Genomic DNA, 21,194 nt, shown 5'->3' on the forward strand with positions numbered 1-21,194 from the left:
ACGCAGTGTGACGCAGTGTGTGTGGATCGGTGAGAACGGTGTGGTGTGTGATGTTGTTTGGTGCGGTGCGATACACTGGACATGACTGCAACCCAGTTTATTGCAGCTCAGTCGAGATTTAATGATTTTGTTGTCGCGTTTGTATCTTTATATGTGTGTATGTGTGTGGGGAGTGGTAGTGCAGTGGTTCGTACTATGCACTACGAACAAAGTGGCCCGAGTTCGACTCCCGCTCAAGACTAATAACGATGGTGAAAATTTGAACTGGTTCTGTGCCTCCCCTACGTCGATTTAACCTGGTGTGGTGTGTAAACATCACTACTAAGGAGACGAAGTCTGTTAGGACTATGTGGAGGGATCTTTGTCTTTGTGTCTCGGTGGCGAGATGTTAACTACCTCGCCTATTATACAAGAGGATGTGGGTATATTTAGAGTTTGCATGCTCTCCCCATGGTCACGTGGAGTTTCCTCCAGGTCCTTCATTTGTGGGCAGGTCGCCTCTGAGAAACAGCTATAGAGCTCAGTGGGCCTTACCAGTACTCAGATTGTAAATGTTGTGGCTTTGCTCTCCAACACACCGGTGTGCTGTACTAGTCACTTTGGCATGTTCTGTTTACGTGACAAACCTTACTAATTGGCTGTGTCGGGTGGTGGCGGGTTTAACGACACATTTATATATTTACGCTATTTAACCCCAAAAAAAAACCTATATTATGGAGAATAAGAAATAGTAGTTTATATTTGTACGTGCTTATCTATATCTCTGTGTGTGTGTGTGCACAACAGGGTGTTTGTCCGTGAGCGCGACAGCTCCCTTCTCATTTTAAACGCGACAGAGGACGCCGACGGGGGCGCCTACACGTGCGTGGCGGAGAACGCGCGCGGCCGCGCCAACCTCACCCTGCAGCTCCACGTCCAAGGTGCCTCGACGGGAATCCACGACAAACGTTAGGCAACAAACTCCAACAGGCAACCCCGCTAAAACAATGGAAGTTGCCCGTTTTGGAGCCACACACACAACTGGAAAAGGCATCAAGTTATGTGTGTGTGTGTGTGCCTCGGTTGGTAATTGAAGGTCGTACGGGGAAAAAAACGCACGATGAATGAACTGCAGGATATGTTAGAAAAAACGTTTTTTTTTTAATGCTGCAAAGTTGGGCTCAGGATAAACATGAGCAAAAACAAAGATCACGTACAACAAGTTCCCAAAACAGGTGAGGACGTCTCTCGAAGGGAAGCGACTAGAAAATACACCCTAGTTATTAAAATACATTAACCTAATTATTAAAGATGGCCCACAAGAACAACAAATCTGAAATAAAAAACTTGGAAATAAATATTGGCGGACAAGAGCAGGTTGGAGCAGGGGCGGAGCCAGGATTTTGACTTTGGGGGGGCTGACTTCAATATTCTGAGATATCCAGTGTAATATTTTCCAATGGGCGCCACAAATGTATAAAACAAATTTTATTGGATTTGAACGCGGAGTTTATTAATAGGTCGGAGCCGCTGATGTGGCTAATAAGTTTGAAAGGCTGCCGCTCAAGCAGCCTGCAGGGCAGCACACAAGGTGGCAGCCTGCAGGGCAGCACAAGGTGGCAGCCTGCAGCACTTTGCAGCAGCCAGATATCCGGTTATCCCGATTACCGACTTTCCCAAAATTTCAGGTGGGGCTAAGCCCCCCCTGTGGCTCCGCCCCTGGGTTGGAGTGATTTTGTCAAATTTAAGATAAACCAGCTCCGGAGGAAGAGAGTTTTTAATCAGTGTGCCTTAACCACAATGACATTTTACTAATTATTTTGTGATACTGCTAATGCGTACAAGCACAATAACACACTGGCCTTAAAATATATACATAGGTGACGTTTTGGGCAACGGGCCTTTGTCATAGCACGTAAACCACATATCGTTTATGTGCTATGCAGAAGGGCAAATATGTTCGAGTTTTTTTCGCTCTGAAAAATGGATCGCAGCAATTCCATGCCTTAAAAAAACTGCTATGAACACTTTGTATAAATAGATATCATATGTGATGGCACACTTCTGTAAATCAGGAGGCCAGAGTTGGTGGATCACACAGAGAGTTGCGAGGAACACCCAAATCCGCCAGACTGCGAGACGGTCAGGCGACGACGGGGGGGTCCAATCGATCGCAGACTTCTCACGCTGCCACCCACAATTCCCGTGCCTTCGCAGCAGTCAAATTCCAACGCGCCATCCACCGCATCACACGGACGCACTTGCGCGCGCGCGCACGATATCTCCACACCTCTCCAGTGCCGGAGTATCCTCGTAGCAAAAGTAGCTCCTGTACATAAGCTACGGGCCCCGCACTTTCAAGGGCCCCACGCTAAATGCTTTCAAGCTATCAATTCCGGTTTAGTGATTCTGCACTTTCTCTATTACCATAGTACTATACCGCCTTCAACTTTTATGAACGACTGGGCGTTTAAGGTTAGCGATTTGTCCTGTTATCTGGCTGTATAGCAAACGAAAAAATACAATTACTTTACTACGCAAGTTAATAAATGTGTGTTTTAATATTTATGTTTTTTTTATTATTATTATTATTTAGGGTCCCTTTATAACAGATGCTACAGGCCCCGCACTAGCTTAATCCGGCTCTGCACCACTCCCCCCCCCCCTCTTCCCGGCCTATGCGATGCACGTGCGCAGAACCCACGCGGATGTCGCGGCCGCCCACTGACGTGACGGCGAACGTGAGCGACAGCGTGCTGCTGCCCTGCCAGGCGAGCGCCGCCACCGCGGGGATGAACATCGCCTACACGTGGGAGGCGCTCGGACGAACCCTCGACCCCGGCCGCGACGCCGAGAAGTTCTGGATCGCGAGCCAGGTGAAGGCTTTCCTCTCTTTTTAACCAGGAGATGAGAGAAACCCGCCGAGATGCGTGCGTTTGACGTTTCGGGCAATGGCCCTACGTAACGCAAAATGTAGCTGCTGTGAAGAAGGGCAGTTGCCCATAAATGTCACCTCTTATATATTGTATCCATTTAAGACCACAGTGTTATTGACGAATCTATGGCTCGGGATGCCGTTACGTGCCGAGTCGCCGCCATCATCATCATAGATTCGGCCACGCGGTTCTGTCCTGCTCGGCATTGCAGCACGAGGCATAAGCCGGGGTGTTGGCGACGATTTGGAGAGGACGAGAAGAGCGATCGTCCCCCAGCTGGGCCTAAGTGGAACGTGTTCCTCTCACTCCCCCCCTCCCCGTCTCACGCGGCAGAGCGAGGACAGTGGGGACCTCACCATCGTAAAGGTGCGGCTGGCAGACAGCGGGCGCTACACCTGCACGGCGCGCACGCCCATCGACAGCGTGTCTGCCAGCGCCACGCTCCGAGTCAAAGGTGCGATGGGGCGACCAGGATCGACGCTATTATCATTATTACTATTGTGATGCTCGCTTACTGGGCGACAGGGTAGCGCAATGGTAACACTCGTGCCCCCCCCCCCCGCCCCCCCGCAGCAAGAAGGTGGCCTGGGCTCAATTCCCACCTCAGGCGCCTTTCCTGTGTGGAGCTTGTACTTTCGCTCCTTGCTCAGCACGGATTTCCTCTGGGTTCCCCGGTTTCCTCCCATCGCTAAAAAATAAAACCACGCAAAAATCCCCATGCTGAAAACCTATCTGCAAATTAATCAGTTGGGATGAAGCAACATAGTCCTGCCCACTGTAAGAACTTGGCTGGGACCGCCCTTAAAAAGCCTTGAGAATCAAATAACGCCCTTCCAGGGTATACAAGCAGGAGGGACCCCTCGGCAGGGAGCTCGCTTGGGGCTGCTGTTCTAGGAGGAGCGCGAGGGGTTGGTGCCGGATTTGTGGATGCTGCTACCACGCACTGCCTCAGCATGTGCTCCCCCTCGTGACTTGATAAGACGCTCCGGCTGGGCCAAGCACTGTAATCGAACACCTATAAAGGCCGGTGTACGGCACACAAGGTAAGGATGGTAGCGTGGTCTTCCACCCGCATGCGTGCGTGCGTTTGCCTCACCCCCCCCCGCCCCGCCTATCACCGCCCCCCGTGACGCCGCGTGCAGGTCCGCCGGGGCCCCCAGCGTCGGTGCGGGTCATGAAGGTGACCAACACGAGCGCCATGCTGTCCTGGAAGCAGGGCACCGTCAACAACAGCCCCATCCGGCGCTACCGCGTGGAGGCTCGCACGCCGCAGTCCCGGCAGTGGGCGTCCGTCTCCACCGGTTGGCACAGGCGGGGGGGGGGGGTGGCTTCCAGAGTTGTTCGATCGAAGGCTTCAATTGTTTCGCGAAGCCTCGTTTATGCCGTCGATACGAGACCGTGCCGAGCGCAATCGCCCTTCGACTGTTTCATTCGGAAGGTGCCGAGGAGGAAGGGGAAAACAGACGACAGGGGAAGGGATGTGTGTCGAGAAGAATTTTAAAGCTGACTTTGAGTAAAAAAATGTGCGCAGGGTGAGTAGCGCGCACACAAGAACGGCACAGGCCCGATATTGTGCGTGCACCCGAAAGTATCAGATCTCAGATGCTAAGCAGGGTTGGGGCAGTGCCGGATTATTGTAGTAGCAAAAGTAGCTACATATGTAGTAGCTGCTACATATGCAGCTGCTACATACAGTATGTAGTAGCTACGGGCCCCGCACTTTCAAGGGCCCTGCGCTAAATGCTTTCCAGCTATCAATTCCGGTTCAGTGATTCTGTACTTGCTCTATTACTATAGTACTATACCGCCTTCAACTTTTATGAACGACTTGGTGTTTAAGGTTAGCGATTTGTCGTAATATCTGGCTATATAGCAAATAAAAAAATACAATTACTTTACTGTGCAAGTAAAAAATGCGTGTTTTAATATTTGTGTTATTTTTTTATTTAGGGCCCCTTCATAACATATTCTACAGGCCCCGCACTAATCGGGCACTGGGTTGGGCTGGATAGTGCTTGGATGGGCGACGACCACGCATGGCAGTTTGTCTTTGGCTGTTGCGGGGTTACATTGTGGGCAGCAGAATCCATTGTTGTGCTGTACTTCTGTGCTGCCGCACTACATGTTCCCTGCCGTCACCAACCCTTGCTGCACGGTCAATCAATCCCCACGACCCGCTCTGGGTGTGTGATCGCCATGCGCCATGGGCAGTAGGGGGGTTGTTGGAGGTAATCAATTGTTGTTCTGGCACTCCCCCTACCTTAACCAGCCAGCGCTGACCAGCGTGAAGTACAGCCAAGACTGCCTCGATGCCTGCACGGTGTGCGGAGACCCTCATCGGGCAGTGGAATAACATGAATGAACATTACCGTCGTTACTATTGATTCACATTAACGTTACTATTTCACGTAGCTCCGTTCCACATCCATCTCTAATCGTTTCACCTCGCCCGTCTCCCCCGCCCTCCTCGCCCCGCCTTGTCCTGCCGTGTTGCCCCCTCGTCGCCAGCGCCGGCAGAGATCGAGGGGAGCGCGGTGACGGCCGTGTGCGAGGGCCTCGTGCCGTGGACTGAGTACGAGTTCCGCGTGGCGGCCGTGAGCGACGTGGGGACCAGCGAGCAGAGCGCGCCATCGCGACGTATCCGCACCAACGCCGCCCGTACGCAGCCGCCACCACCACCACCGCCACAACGAAGATGACATGACGACATTACAACGATAATTACACGGGAAATACGCCAACGTTGGGCCAACGTTTCGGCTTTTGGTTGGAGCTGTTGGCCTAATGTTGGCCCAATGTTCCACGTTTACTGAGGACATGGCAACCCCCAATGACATGAACAATGGCTACGACAAGAACAGCAACAACGATGATCACAAAAAATAATGGCAATAACAAATCACAATAAACAAGAAACCAGAACTGAATTTCTCTGGGTTGCCGATACAGAGAGTATGTGTATGCACTCAGCACATACCACATCCAGTATAGCTCTCGCTGTAGGCTGTGCCTACTAAGGCACGTGACATTTTCCCCAGTAGTCTTCCAGTGACCCTGAAATTATCCAGTGAGATATTAAGCCCTGCAAAATGCAGTCATGACAATCAAAATTAGGTGGTTTGGGTAAAGAGGTGAACAGGTGAGGATTCCTTTTTATTTGTTCAAACAAACGGCATGCGCCTCCGTTCAGAAGAGACCCAAAACAACAAGTGGTTTGCTGGAATAGAAACCGGAACATTTTGAATATAAAATAAAAGTTTTTATCCCAATTTCACAAATGCCTGAAACAAAAAAAAAACCCCATCCAATTGTACGCAAAATCTCCCAATCTCACAGTCCTGGCTGGGTGGTTCAGGAAGTTAATGCTACATCGGAGAAATGCTGCTGAGAAAACCTCCGTTCAAATGCAGGTTTTAGCCGCCCAGGATTAAACCACGGGCTCTCAGGTATAGCGAGTCGACGAGTCTCAGCAAAACAAAACCCATTTGTGTCATTTTATAAAAAAATATATATCTGATCGCCATGCAGTAAGTGCTGGACCTTGTATTATTGTTCAACCTTGTGTAAAGATTGCATGCGTAGTGCGGATGAGAGGCTCATTGAAGGGGTCTCGTAAAAGAGTTCAGTGACGTCAACGTTGCAAGGCCGCGACGTGACGCCGATGTGACGCCGCTGTTTTGCGGCGAGCCTTCTCTTGTCTCGTGACACAATCCCAAGAGCGAAAAATTTAAATGTTATTGCCAAGCGGGAAAGATAAAAAAAACCCCGCCAAGAGGATTCATCCAAATATCAATATCAACGATATGGTGATGAAACATTACGCGAGTGACACTTGCATTCGTGTGCTGCGGTGTGTATTTGTGTGTGAGGAGCGGTGCCTTGTTACCCACGGCCAACAGCGGTACTGAATATCTGAAACGGTCCAGGGCCTCTTCTAGGTAGACTCAGCCTTTAAATGAGCACCTGGTGCGGCGTGAAAACGTCACCACTGCATAGACCAGGGGTCGGGAACCTTTTTGACTAAGAGAGCCATGAAAGCAAAAAATTTGGAAATTTATTTCAGTGAGAGCCATATAATATATTTTAAAAGTGAATTCAACTAAATGTCAGTATAATAAGCCTCTGAATTTATTCTTTTAAATAATGTTGTTATAACACTCACCATTAATGCGACTTCTGGTGCTGCATGGATTTGCTGATGTCTTTGTAGTCGGGTTGGTACTTTGTAGTCGGGTTGGTACTTGGTGAGGTTAAGCTTCATGCAAGCGTTGAGGCTTTCATCCGTTAAACGTGATCGTAGGTTGGACTTGATGTTTTTAAGATGTGAGAATGACTGCTCACATGCATACGTAGATCCAAACATGGTCAATACAGCAATACTCACACGCTGCAGTGTGTGGTATGTGACAGGAAGCGCGTTCCAAGTTTTGAGAATCAGCTGGTCTTCGGGTTGGAGTTTTTTCATTTCTGTCCACATGTGCTTGCTCGCCAACTCCGCTTTCTGTCGTGTGATTCTTTCCAAATCTTCATTCAGTGACTTGAACTTATTCACCCACATGTCTGAGGCCTTCAGGTCAGCCACTTCTGCTTCAAAATCTCTGACGGAGACACCAGGGATGTAATTCAGGTCGGCTGTGTTCAGTGAACACTCGTTTGGATGGGTGATGAACTTAAAAAGACGAGTGTGCTCACGAAATTCTCCAAAGCGTGCTTTGAAGGACTGTAGGAGACTGGATGTGCAGCCAGCTAGCTGGTGGAGATCAAGGTTTTGAATGGGCTCACTTGCTGTGCATGCATCTTTAAATTGGCTCAGTTTTTCAAAATGTAGTAAACGACCTGTTTCAAGATCCGTGATGAAAAGCTCCAGCTTGTTTTCAAAAGCAAATACAGCTTGTTGAAGGGATAACACTGTATTTCCAATGCCTTGCATTTTCACGTTGAGCTGGTTCAGATGTTCAGTCAGATCTACGAGATAGTAAAACTTGAGGAGCCACTCAGTGTCGGCTAGCTCAGGATGCCCGACGCCTTTCATTTCAAGGAAAGTCCGGATTTCGTTCAGGCAAGCCGCAAAACGGCTAAGCACCTTCCCTCTTGACAACCAACGCACATTGCTGTGCAAAAGCAGACCAGGATAGTTATTTACAACTTCATCCAGCAGTGTTTTAAACTGGCGATCATTTAAGGCTCGGGCAACAATAAAGTTGATCACACGAATGACCAGCGACATCACTTCACCAAACTGCCTGTCACACATCTGAGCACAAAGTGCCTCCTGGTGTATAATGCAATGGAAACTTAGGATGGGTCTATTTTCATGTTCACGGAGAAGCGCCACAAATCCTTTGTTTTTCCCCACCATACACGGAGCACCATCAGTACACACTGAGAGAAGTTTATCCATAGGTAGACTTTTTTCTTGAGCAAACTCCATGAAAGACTTGAATAAATCCTCACCTCTTGTGGACCCTTTTAATGGCAGAACAGCAAGACTTTCTTCGCGCAGTGTGTCACCAACAGCATATCTTGCAATCACGCTGAACTGCGACAAATGGCTCACGTCTGTTGACTCATCCAAAGCCAGAGAAAAGAACGGCGCTGCATTTATGTCCTTCACTTGCGTTTCCTCCACTTTGTTTGCCATCACGATGGTACGATCATGAACAGTTCTTGCCGACAGAGGCATGTCTTGTATCCGTTTGATTATCTTGTCTTTGTTCGGAAGATCATCAAAAAGTTCATTGGCTACATCCAGCATGAACGTTTTAGCATACTCGCCATCTGTGAATGGTTTTCCGTTCCTCACTATTGCTAAAGAACCAGCAAAGCTAGCCGAATTATAGTCACCTTGCCGGGTCCATACGCGGAGTTGCTGCTGGCTAGCTTGCACCCTGCTCAGAAGCTCTTGGCACGCTTTCTTTCTGCTGTCTCCCGCAGGGTATTTTGATGCAAAGGTAGCGTGGCGCGTGGCGAAGTGCCGCTTTACATTCGACCGTTTCAACGATGTAATTTTGTCATTGCAAATTAGACACACCGCAGAACCCGCTCTCTCCACAAAGGCGAATTCTTCGGTCCATTCGTCCTGAAATGTACGATACTCGTCGTCTTTTTTTTCTTTTCGCCATCTTCTTCGTCGAAGGGTTAGCTTTGAGCTAATGACCGAGCAGACGCAGTCTCAGACTGATTCAAAAGGGGGCGTTTACCTGTTTTACCCAGCAACGGCAAACGTAGGCCAGTATCATCCAATTAAAATAATGGACAATTGCTCCTGCAGCCCTGAACAGGACATGCGCAGTGAAAAATCGATGGATGGATTAAAACAAGTGAGAATATTTTGTTTTATCTGCGAGCCATATGCAATCATCAAAAGAGCCACATCTGGCTCGCGAGCCATAGGTTCCCGACCCCTGGCATAGACAAAGGTGTACGGGCGTAGTGTGGGTTACCCAACCCCCTTGTGCGGCGGCATTCTGGCCTTCATCGGTGCTCGCTAGCATCACGTGTTACATGGGTGATCTTTGTATATGAACGTACGTCTCTGCGTGTGTGTGCAGCCCCTACTGTGGTGCCAGTGGCTGTGAGTGGTGGGGGTGGTCGCCCCAGAGAGCTCACCATTACCTGGAACGTAAGTTCAAGCCCCCAACATCTCTTTTTCCCAACTTCTTATAACTTTGCTCAATTCCCGAATCATGTTAACTCGTATCTAATACAGTCTTAAATAGTGCTGTTTGTTGCTGGCCACTCTGACGTTTTTGAGCCTTTGGGCACGTACTAAAAAAAAGGGGTCGTATCCTCTCATCGCTCGCGTTCCTGCCGCTCAGCCCGTGCACCCAGAATTACGCTACGGGGACGACTTCGGCTACGTGGTGTCATTCCGTCCAAACTCCTCCTCTTCCACCTCCACCTCGTCACTGATGGCACCGCGAGGCCGTCACGGCGGCGGTGGCCGCAACGACGACGTCGGCGGGGACGAGGACGACGAGCGAGGCTGGACGCAGGCGGTGGTGCCGCACGCCGAGACGGCGCTCTACGTGGCAGAGCTGCCGCCCGACGTTCCGCCCTACGCCGCGTTCCTCGTGCGCGTCGGGACCTTCAACAGCGCCGGCGAGGGGCCTCGCGGCCCCGCCGTGATCGTCCACTCCGCCGAGGCCCGTACGTTGCAGGGGCGCTGCCCCCCCCCCAGGATATTCCTTGTGTGATGGAATTAGTTGGTGATGATGATGCTGTTGCTCCTGCTGTTGCTGCTTTGGCAGTGATGAACAAGCACAATTAACAACATAAACTCGACACTTTCTTCAATAACACTGCATTTGTGGCCTTGAAAAATAAAAATATAAAATAGGTGATGTTTCGGGCAATGGCCCTTCATAGCACATAGGCCAGAGAGGTAGGTTATCAGCCATTACCAATCCACTTTATGGAGCAGCGGGTATATGAGTCCTCAATGGGTTTCTTTAGCCAATTATATTACCTACATAACGAGTGTAAAATGTGCACTTGGGAAGCCCAATGGTTAGCCGTTCTTGTGCTATGAAGCATGGCCATTGCCCAACAAGTCCCCTATTATTTTTACCTTTTAAGGCCACGCTGTGTTCTTGAACAATGTGTTAAGTATATATTTTTTTTATTATTGGTGCTTGTGCATCACTGCCAATGCTAAATAGCTTGCCTTATTTCACAGCTGATTAAAAACTCTCGTCCTCAGGCACATTGCTAGGCTTCTTTTCATTATTAAGTCTTAATGAGTTTTTTTACTCATTGGTGGGGTTGGCCAAACATCACAGTATAGGACCACAGATTTGGGGCAATTGCTGGCGGCGGTTCTGGCTGACGTCCCACCGTGTCTGTGCTTTCCGGCGCCTCTGAATGATTCTCTCGGTGAACGAAACCTCTGCGCGTTCCCTATTCTTCAGCGTTTTGCGATGCTGTTTGCACGGACAATGCTACAGTCAAATAAGCATTATTTTTTCCAGGCAGCTGCCGTCCTAGAAAATCTCTGTAAGTTTCCTGAGACGTTCAAAGTCTCGTACTTTTTTTTTTCAGTTGCGTAATGATACACCACTTGAGAAATACTTTTATACGTGGTTCTTCTATCTTGCACTATTGTGTGATTTTCTTTTTTCCCTTGATATGCCCTAGTGTTTTGTAACTAAGCAACCCTACCGCTACGGGATGGGGATGAGGGAGGCATGGAGATTTATTGAAGAACACTGCGAGTAGCAAACCTAAGGAGGAGGGAGGGAGAGAAGAGGATTAGTTGCACCCCCCCCCCCCCCCCTCTGTAACCACTCCATCATATTTATTTTAGGTCATTGTAAGTCAGACCATTTTTTTAGATTTATTTTCAAAAATGTAAATCATTATTCTTCAACGTCCACGCTCCCCTCCTTCACCAACATGCACTAACCAGCGTGGTAACTTACTCCTCTTCGCTCCCTGTGGAGCAGAAGGCCGCAACAAGCCCACGCCATGCCGGATGGTCATTAGCAGCTTTCTCTAACCAGCGTGGTGAACTATAGTCAAATAACCCACACTGCTTACATGGTGTGGGGAGGCCCTTCATCCATCCAGCAGTGGATTGACAAAACAGCTGGGCATTTTCATGCACACTTTAAGTTTGGACTGACCCTGCCCTAAGAAGCCGGCGGTGTTTGGAGCTTGACTGCCACCTTGTGGTATGATGAAGAATTTCACACTGGCCTCTAGTGGAGAGATGGAAGATGGCTTTTCAAAACCTCGTAAGTGGATGAAATGCGCCTGGTACATCTCAATCCTCAAGAACTAAGCTGCTTTTTTAAGCCTGGATCGGCACTTGAATGTGCGATCGCCACACGCGAACGGTGGGTAAAGGCGGCTTTGTGGGCAATAGAGGGCAGTGCAGCCCAATCCATTGTTCTGCACTCATCCATTGTTCTGCACCCCTACATTAAGCCTGCACTGACCAGCGTGGTCAGTGGCAGTGCAGGTGTACAAAGTAAACCTGGTTAGAGCCTAATGGGAGTGGAAATCGCTTATTAAGCGATACCTGGAATACTATAATTACGGCAAACAAGCATAAGTCAACAATCGATTTCCTGCTCAAATTAGTAATTAGGAGGTGCTTTATATCCCGTTTACAGCCCTGGGCTAGCGTTGAAAATTCGACATTCCTTTGGTTGGGGCGTGAGTTTCTCCAAAGGAACGTTCACTGTTGAACATTCAGTTCCTGCAGAAGCTTCCAGCTCATGGGAGGGAAATGTTGGACACCATGCCAAACAAGCCACGGCTAAAGCCGAAAACAGAGAAGAGAGCTGTCATGCGCCGCCTGGTTTCTCACATTTTAAGAGGCATCTCACCGTGTCCCGTCTGTCCCGTCTGTACCGCAGTCCCAAGTGCCGTGCCGGAGTCCGTGGCCGCTGTGGGGGCCTCGGCGTCCGAGCTGGACGTGTCGTGGCTACCCGTGCCACAGGAAGGCCTGCACGGCAGGCTTCTCGGCTACTCGGTGATGGCCCCCCGTCACTCCCCCAAACACCACGCAGTGGAATAGTTACCAACCTGCCACTGTAGGAGGACGAGGCTAATCGGATGGAGTTTAGAAATGTCATAACTCCATTAGCATCCTTTTAAAAATATATATCATTGAAAATTGTTTCGTAGAGAATTTGGTGGACAAATTGGGACGATGTCAAACAGATTTTCTCGTCACAATTTACAGGCAAACCTATTCACAGCAATGCTGCTATGGTCAATTTCAGCGGTGAAAATGTCACTCCCATTGCAAGGGCCACTTACGACAGAACCACAATTGAATTTAATTGCAAAACGGTACTCATTCTCAACTCCGACCAGGATTACAACTCATCCCCTAATGCTGTGTTGTGGTGGGTACTCGTGCTAACGTGCGGTGTCCCGCAGGTGTCTTACTGGCCGGCGGCCGCAGCGAACGAGCTGTCGGCGGGGACGCGGCAGAACGCACGCGTGAGCGGCGAAGCCACGGGCGTGCGCATCGCGGGGCTCAGCGCCACCACCACGTACTCCCTCACCGTGCGGGTGCTCAACGGGGCGGGGGCCGGCCCGCCGAGCCGCACCGCCAACGGCACCACGCTCAAGCCGCGTGAGCCACGCCACAGCGGCGCCAGCGGCACCACACTACCACCGGCACCATTGGCACCATCAGCAACACGACCACCACCGGCATCACCAACACTGCCAGCATCCCCCAGTGCCAGTGGTGCTGTACGTTTCACACCGGCACCAGTGCCACCACCCGCAGCACCGGCACCGATGGCCCCACAAGCTTCACGAGAATGATTACCACGACTGGTGGTCCCATTGGAACATAACAAGCACCACCGCCACCGCCACCACCAGTACAATCGACACTTCCAGCAGAAAACAGCAGATCTAATACAACAACCCCCAGTGACACAGGTTGGTGGCGTAACTATCGGGTGGGCAGGCCGTGTAAATGCGCCAATCCTCATGCATGCGGCTGGAGGGTCCCAGGCTCCGAGCTACTAGACAGGGAGTGAGGTGGTCCCATTTCATTCCTTGCACCAGGACCCCATGCCGACCACGCTACGCCACTCTACTCACATGCCCACCCGTGCTCTCCCGTACCCCCCCCGTGCGTGCGTGCTGCAGCTCCGAGCCAGGTGCCCCACAACGTGAGTGCTCAGGTGACGCCCGGCTCGGGGACCACGCTGCACTGGGACCCCGTGGAGGCCACGGAGAACGAGTCAGCCGTCACCGGATACAAGGCAAGTGCCGGGGAGCTATGTTATCGCAGCCGAGGTCCAGGGCGGTCCACGGCGGTCATTGTTGGTGGACTCCAGGATGGTTCCCGTGAGCTTGGACAATCTCTGCTGAGAGTTCCAAGCTGTCTGTACGGCATGAGTAAAACACGCACCTGGGCGTTACAGTGGAGCGCTTCGGTGATAGAACCCTAGCAACCTGCCATGGCACATGGACTAGAAACGTGGACATTGACAAATGAAATGGAATGAAAGCTGAAATGTGTGAAGCGTAACAAGGTGCCTGCTTGAAATTACACTCAGAGACAAGAGAGAGGAGCACATGGGCTGGAAGTTAGAGAGACGACACCGACCATTAAGAAGAGTAAGTGGGGCTTGGGCAGGACACGTCATTGAAAGGACGATGGCCAGTGGTCAAGACTAATGACAGAGTGACAGCCAAAGTAGGTACACACCTTAAAAGATGTCCACCGCAGAGACGGAGCAATAAAATCAGCTCTTTGTGCAGGAAGTAGATGCATCGTGAGACCACGAGCGATGACATTTGGCTCTGGGAGACCTTTGCCCTGCTGTGGATCGATCATGGCTGATGATTAAGAGTGACATCACTGCGGCATCGCTTTCACACATTTGAATCAATCCGTCAAGGGCATCGACTCGACAACGGATCTCCTGACCGTTATTTGCAATTAATTTCTCTATGCGAACGTTGCTACACCCCACAGCACAGGCCTCGGCATACAGCTATGAGATGGAGAGTTCTGTGCGCGTGTGGTCGTGTCGCGTCTGCCCCCCCCCCCCCCCGCTGCACGCGCGTGCCAGGTGCTGTACTGGTTGGAGTCGAACGGCCCCGGGGTGCAAGCCGTGCTGGAGAGTGAGCGCACTTCGGCCTGGCTGAACCTCACGAGCGACGGCGTCTACACGGTGGAGGTGCGGGCACGCAGCCCTGGTGGGGATGGGCTTCCCGCTCGGCTCACCGTAGAAGTCACCACCGGTAGGTGCCATCACCGCCACCACCATTACCTAACCCGGGTAGAGTGACCTTGTTTGAAAGGGAATATTATATAGTTTTGTATCGAACTAGGACCCATATCAAACAGAGAGGGTGCTTGCCTATGAAGATTTGGCAGTTCACCAGTATTGGTGCAATCGACATTGACAGCTGATGAGACAACAGATGTTGTATCTAGTCCAGAGTTTGCTCGTTTTTAACGCTGCTGAAATTATGCAGAAAGGCCGTGTGGCCAATGGGATGTGGCACAAAATACTGTTTTTTTTGGCAGGACAGATATTTGAAGGTGTATTGTCTGCTTATTTCTTTTGTTTAAGGTGGGTGGGGGCATACACATTCTCAGAGGGGATGGTGGTGGGGGGGGCACAGCCAATGTGAAACAATCTTGGATGGATTCTGCGTGTCATCAAATGACAATCATAGCGCAATTGCCACCGTTATATTGCCGAATAATTGCATTGGGTCGGAACCCAAGAACCCCTTGCTGAAGACTGCACTGGCTGTGCGAACCGCAGCCGGCAGAAATGGAAATGTGTCGGGAGAGCAGACCGTGAATACTTGATGCTGCTTTTTTTTATTATGTGGGCGACACAGCAGCCTCTTATTATGAATGTGAAGCCATGCCCGAATCTATTGTCAGCTCTTATCTTGTAGCTTTCGTATGTTCATAGACTGTCTGACACGAGCTTGATGCTTTGTTAAAAAATAAAAAAAACATTTATATGCAAGATCGGGGAGCACTCGTGCATTCACTGCTGCATCAGTCTCGTGCCTCTGAATCGTGTCACTGCACTGACGTGACCACGGCGCCGTGGTGGTGTGCCTGTGACGTTAAAAGTTAATTTTAATACTTTCCAACTAATGTTGAAAGTGTAATTGCATTAGCTCTGCCCGTCTGCCTATCTGTTTAAAACAGAGGGGGGGGGGTAACGATAACTCTCGTAAAGATGAGCGAATATGCACAATTTTGGGGGAAAGCTCTGCTGCTATTAATGTGATTATCATGGATAAAACTGGCCAAATTGATCAAATGGTTGCCCAAAACTTGGTGATAGAAACCAGCACTGAAAATAATGCCTTGCCGAGCAGCGTGATGACGTCATCTCGCGATGTCGCACTACGTCATCATCTCATTGTATGGCTTGGAACATCGTCATGGCTAATGTCATTGTTACTCCGGAATGGCAAAGGCATGTTGTAAAATATTGCACAAACCATGCATATGCACGATTTCTTTCCTGTCACCAACGAAGCTTCGAATGTGTCGGAAAGTCTTGAACACTCACACTGCACTCATCTTGAAGACACACAGGCCTTGCTATCTACAAGATGACCGCAGTGTGTATTTGGGATTGCAATCTGCCTTTAAAATTAAGACGACTCAAACAACCCAAGCATAAACCGAAAGACGCTTGTGCTTTCTCTACACAGAGAACCACGCTTCGGCTCTGGAGAAAATGCCGGCTAAAAAAGGCGATCGAGGTGGTGACCGCACGACGTTACCGATCTTTTGAAGTCGCGATGAGCATCACGCCACCCTTTGCCACACCCCACGATATGACAGCAGCAGCAGCAGCAACCGCTGATTGAAGGCACCCACTTGAAAATTATTGGCTCTTATCTTGTAGATTTAAACCTGAGCTGGATGTCCTAGGCTGCCAAGTGAGTTTGAAAGATCTCCCACCCCCACCCCGCCGCCTCCTCAATTGCATTCCAATTGCGCCATCGATGTCTTGGAGATGAAGACATTTCACGTAGAGCGGTAGTGCATCGTCCCGTGTTAGAGACCGGCCCTACAGAGAAGTCACGGAACTACTTCTGAAGTTCACTTCAATCGGCGTCTTTGTCCACACGAAAGTCAGTGTTCATCACGTGCCAATAAAACCGATGTCTGCAGGAATTCATATTCTTTGGGTCTTGCGGTAAAGTCACGTAGATAGGTTCAAAGAAAATAACAAAAAACCACGACGTTTCGATCACAACACAAGCGATCGTCATCAGGAGGAAAGAGGAGGAAAACTGCTGAATTCAGACTGATCTTACATTAACATACAACATTTCTCACATTAACATCACTCGCCCCGCTCACTTCGTTTATGACCCAAGGACTACACCCTATAAAACAGTCTGAATTCAGCAGCTTTCCTCCTCTTTCCTCCTGATGACGATCGCTTGCGTTGTGATCGAAACGTCGTTGTTTTTGTTATTTTCTTTGAACCATCTACGTGACTTTACCGAAAGACCCAAAGAAGATGTTTTGCTTATTGTCAGATTTGGAATTGTCAAATTATTTGTTTTAATGTTATGTAATGGGGCGGTGGGGAATCACGTGGTCAGTGGTGACCAGGCTGTGCCCATGAACTCGCTACACCTGAAACCCCGCTGTAATCGCGGGGACCTGCCGACATTCGAACCCAGGATCTTAGTGCTGCCAGCACAGCGCTTTGTCCTTTCACTCACTCGCAGGCCCACATTGGTTCGTAACTTTAAAAAAAACTCCGCAAGAGCACCCTCTCGTGACACCGACCGATTGACGGTAAATCGCAAGGCAATTGCGCCACACCAACTTTATTATATAGCTGTGGCGGAGCACCTAAACGTGAATGTAAATTGATTGTTTTTAAAAAAATGGAGCTTCCAACGTCATGTCAGGATGCAGCCTGGTTGTAGAAGCTACAAGATAAGAGCTCAGTGTAAGTCTTGGTTATTTCTTCCCTTTTTCAGTCGCGCACTGCATTCAGACACAATATAAAACACGAGAGCAGCCCGTCCTTTACACGGGGTTATCATCCCCATGGACTGTCCCCTTCTCCCCTTACCGGTTCTTCCACCATTGACTCCACCTCTCCACTGGTAGCCACTCTCACTCACCAGACACCCGACACCACTCATCAGATGCCTCACCACTCCCACGACACCAGAACTCACCGGTCAACCACCGGCCCTCACCAGATACCTCACAAACTTGGGACACTCACTACACTGCTCTTCTGAAACCCAGCAGACATCACCCACACCTCACCTGCGTCATCGTACACGCAGCACACCCACATACATACTGCACCACGACAGTACAATACATCACCACTCTACAATACTACACAAAAATGATAATAGGTTTTTCCACTTTTTTCTGGCAACTACAGGCGTCCTCTGGTCGAACACCGTTTGAGACGAGGCTCAAAAGAAAGCTGTCTCTAGTGTGGACCAATCAGTTTCAAGGACAATGCATATATTATCAGTTTTTTTGTTTGCATTCTGACCACAAGCAGTGGTTAATGCCAGAAATAAAGGGGGGGAAACCTATTCTCATATTTTGGTACTGGCAAAGGAGATCCCGCGATGTAAATACTGCACCATTTCACACAAAACCTCACACCACCAAACTATGCTGTCACTTGCTCAATTACTCCCAAATTCCTCCATTTACTCATCCGTCACTCGGTCCATTCACTCAATAACTTTCATTCTCACCCAATTCCTCATCCCTCTCATGCATTATCATTCTTACCGGACCTTCCACGTCATCCTTTTATTCACCAACTCATTCCCTAATGTATTTTCCTCGTTCGAACTACGTAATGTATTAATTCCTCCCTCAATCAGATACTCATTTTCTCATTCACTATCTATTCTTCCCACATTTACGCACTCATTTTTTTTTAATTTGCACTGCGTTCTGGCAATTAGCAGCAAAACTTTAGATTTTTCGATGTACATAAGTGCTTTCTGTGTTGGATTTCACAGTACACAAGCAGAATTGTTACATTATTTTGTAATGTTTAAGATACAATTCATCTCATTCCTCCCTCCATTCATTATTCTTACTTCAGCCACCAGGGCCCCCTGATGGTCTCCTTCCAAGGCCAGCCGTTGCTAGTGACACGTTTCTAGGCTCATGCTTGGTCCTCACGGCCACCATACAAACATTTGCTTTTGTAGTCCACATAGGCATTTCGAGGTTTTGAATGTTGTAGTCCACATAATAATTTCGCTTTTCGCCATTAACTCGACGAGGAAAGGTCGCGGGTAAAGGAGATGAGAATTTGCTTGCACATCTACAAGCTTTCTATCGATACCAAATTCGTACTCGCATCTTGAAAAAAAAGTGGATTTGTAAAGTGTACCCGAACCTATAAAACGTGACAATGTCTGCCCGTTCCAGAGACGCGGCTTTTGCCCTGACCTTTGACCTCCCTGGCACACAGGTTCAAGTGGCCACAACCCCCTGGGTCTCGCGTCCACGATGGTGGTTCTGGCAGCTGTCCTCGCGTCCTTTCTTCTGGGCTGAGGCGGCCACTGGCTCGCTATCGCGTCACAACACACAGCAACTCTCGCAGGAGCCCCCCCCCCCCGCCAACCCCATTTCACTTAACGTGGACGTAAACACCCCCCCACCGCCCCAGTATCATTTTGTAGTGGATGGCAATCTCTGCCGTCCACGCCAGTTGTAATGTAAAATGTTCATGTGACATTAAAGACGGCCAAAAGTTTATCCTCTTCTGCACTTTGACCACTTTAACGATAAGCAAAGCCTGACGTTTATTAATGCATATAGATTTGAACTTGTCCAATGTTGCATAAATGTACAGAGAAAAATATAACCGTTAGCATAATAAACGTTTCTGTGAAGCAACTTGGAAGAAACAATATTGTGAACCATGGCTTAAGAGATATTCAACTTTGTAAGTCTAACTTTGTTATTTGTAATTTTTGAGATGTGCTATGACTAAATGCATTTAGAAATGTTCTGTACATGAAACTTACCCGAGCAGTGTTGTAACTTTAGTAAAAGGACGATGTTTGTGTTTTAAATGTTACGGGAAACATTTCGCAACCGAAAATACGTATTTGCCCACTGTTGTATATAATGGTATAAATTGGCATGGAGAAAGTTATGCTTTTTTAATGGTTTGTATTTGCCCTTCTAGCATTTACCCAACTTGCTGACCAATTCACTTCCGTTTAAGCATGGTAACGTCTTGCAAACAACACAAATCTTGAATTCCAACCGAAACAATTCAAAATTTATTTTGTAAATCTTGTCCTATAAAAAAAGGTCATGGTTTTACATGCAGTGTTCGAGTGAATCTCGGGCAAATTTTTTCCAATTATATTTTTGCCAAAACTAGTTTCAATTCCCAACAGCATCTGACAGCAGGACATTGACAAGCAATTGATTGCCTGAGAACAAACATTGTAGCTAAACTTGGGGGACTAGGGACAAACTAATATTTGCAAATCAGTTGGAATATTTGGAGTAACGCTTTCAAAATTGTCACCATTTTAACCCCGGTAACATTTAAGTAACCCGATGTTACTTTTAGGTATGCATGGGTACACGAACAGCCCTTTTGTCAGTCCACCCCCCACTTTGTGCGGGTCGAGGAGGCAATTTCACCATACATCACCACGCTGATCGGTGCGGTGAACGCAAGGAGCACAGGTGTGGAGCAAAGCCGTAGAAAACATAGAATTTTGCTGCACTCCCCTCTGCTGTCCACGTTTATAGTCCAAAAAACCTTTTGCGAAGAAGCAGTTGCCCATTCCAAGCCCCATCCCGGCTTAGCTTCCAATATCTGGTAAGATTGAGTACTTTCCAGGTAATTTAGTCAAAGATCAAATACATTAAGCCACCAGAAAGTGTTAAAAGGTTTACACTAATAGAAAGTATTTGCCAAGGGTACACATGATAAAAATGTGCGCATGAATGGGCGAATGTGAACACAAGATGCATGCATGCCGAGTGCACAAAACCGTGAGCACGTAGGCGCTGGCGTATACATCGAGGGGCGCGTCGCCGCACCACCACCACCACCACCCGTGCGCGTAGGACGTTTTGTACAATAACAAGAGCGGCGTTAGCAATGTACAGCGTTTTCCGTCGTGTTGTCGTGACTTTTACGCCATAACATGTCAAAAAAAATAAACCATTTGTACAAAAAGAATGACCCTCCTGGCTGCTGGTACCAGCAAAACCTGAACCCAAAACACCATCAATTCTCAAAAAAGGAGACAACTTTCATTTTCCCCCCATTGTTGATAATTATTCCTCTCGACAAGACCGGCCGATAAACATTACTTTAGCACACATCCCGACAGTACCGAGCATTGCAATAGAGCACGCATGTTTCCGTTGGTCAACCCTTGTCCACACCGTTTGCGTTATGCCTGGCACGTGCGAGGAGTAAGTGACATTCTTCCGCAAGATATTAAGGGGCTACATTTACACGCAAGTAACGGGTGGAGATGCAACCATTCTTAGGTTTCAGAGATCATTCCGAGTTCAACTTAGGCATGTGCAACAAGTTATTCTAGATTTGAAGCTTTCGTGACTGCAAGGAGCCATACTCTTTGGTTCTATTCGGTAAAGTCACGTAGGTAAAAAATAAAACAAAAGTCACGACGTTTCGGCCACAACACAAGTGGCCTTCATCAGGTGAAGGGACCGGACTGTCCAGAGGACTACGCTGGACAGTCTGGTCCCTTCACCTGATGAAGGCCACTTGTGTTGTGGCCGAAACGTCGTGACTTATG

At 48.8% G+C, this 21,194-nt stretch overlaps 1 protein-coding gene across 1 annotated transcript in view; it reads left to right on the plus strand.

The window, feature by feature from the left end:
- Nucleotides 1–20,605, plus strand: part of LOC116947536 (contactin-2-like) — a 93,484-nt gene extending 72,879 nt beyond the window's left edge. The window contains exons 13-25 of the mRNA XM_032963402.2: nt 787–920; nt 2,677–2,855; nt 3,249–3,369; nt 4,058–4,216; nt 5,424–5,573; nt 9,467–9,537; nt 9,734–10,064; nt 12,278–12,393; nt 12,807–13,005; nt 13,536–13,651; nt 14,468–14,639; nt 16,089–16,139; nt 18,866–20,605. Of these exons, the coding sequence (XP_032819293.2) occupies nt 787–920; nt 2,677–2,855; nt 3,249–3,369; nt 4,058–4,216; nt 5,424–5,573; nt 9,467–9,537; nt 9,734–10,064; nt 12,278–12,393; nt 12,807–13,005; nt 13,536–13,651; nt 14,468–14,639; nt 16,089–16,139; nt 18,866–18,948 (1,882 nt within the window). The 3' untranslated portion in view covers nt 18,949–20,605. The remainder of the gene's footprint in view (nt 1–786; nt 921–2,676; nt 2,856–3,248; nt 3,370–4,057; nt 4,217–5,423; nt 5,574–9,466; nt 9,538–9,733; nt 10,065–12,277; nt 12,394–12,806; nt 13,006–13,535; nt 13,652–14,467; nt 14,640–16,088; nt 16,140–18,865) is intronic.
- Nucleotides 20,606–21,194: the final 589 nt, after the last annotated feature.

The sequence above is a fragment of the Petromyzon marinus genome, chromosome 30 (assembly GCF_048934315.1).
Source record: "Petromyzon marinus isolate PM22_M1 ecotype Great Lakes invasive population chromosome 30, UKy_Petmar_22M1.pri1.0, whole genome shotgun sequence".
NCBI lineage: Eukaryota > Metazoa > Chordata > Hyperoartia > Petromyzontiformes > Petromyzontidae > Petromyzon > Petromyzon marinus.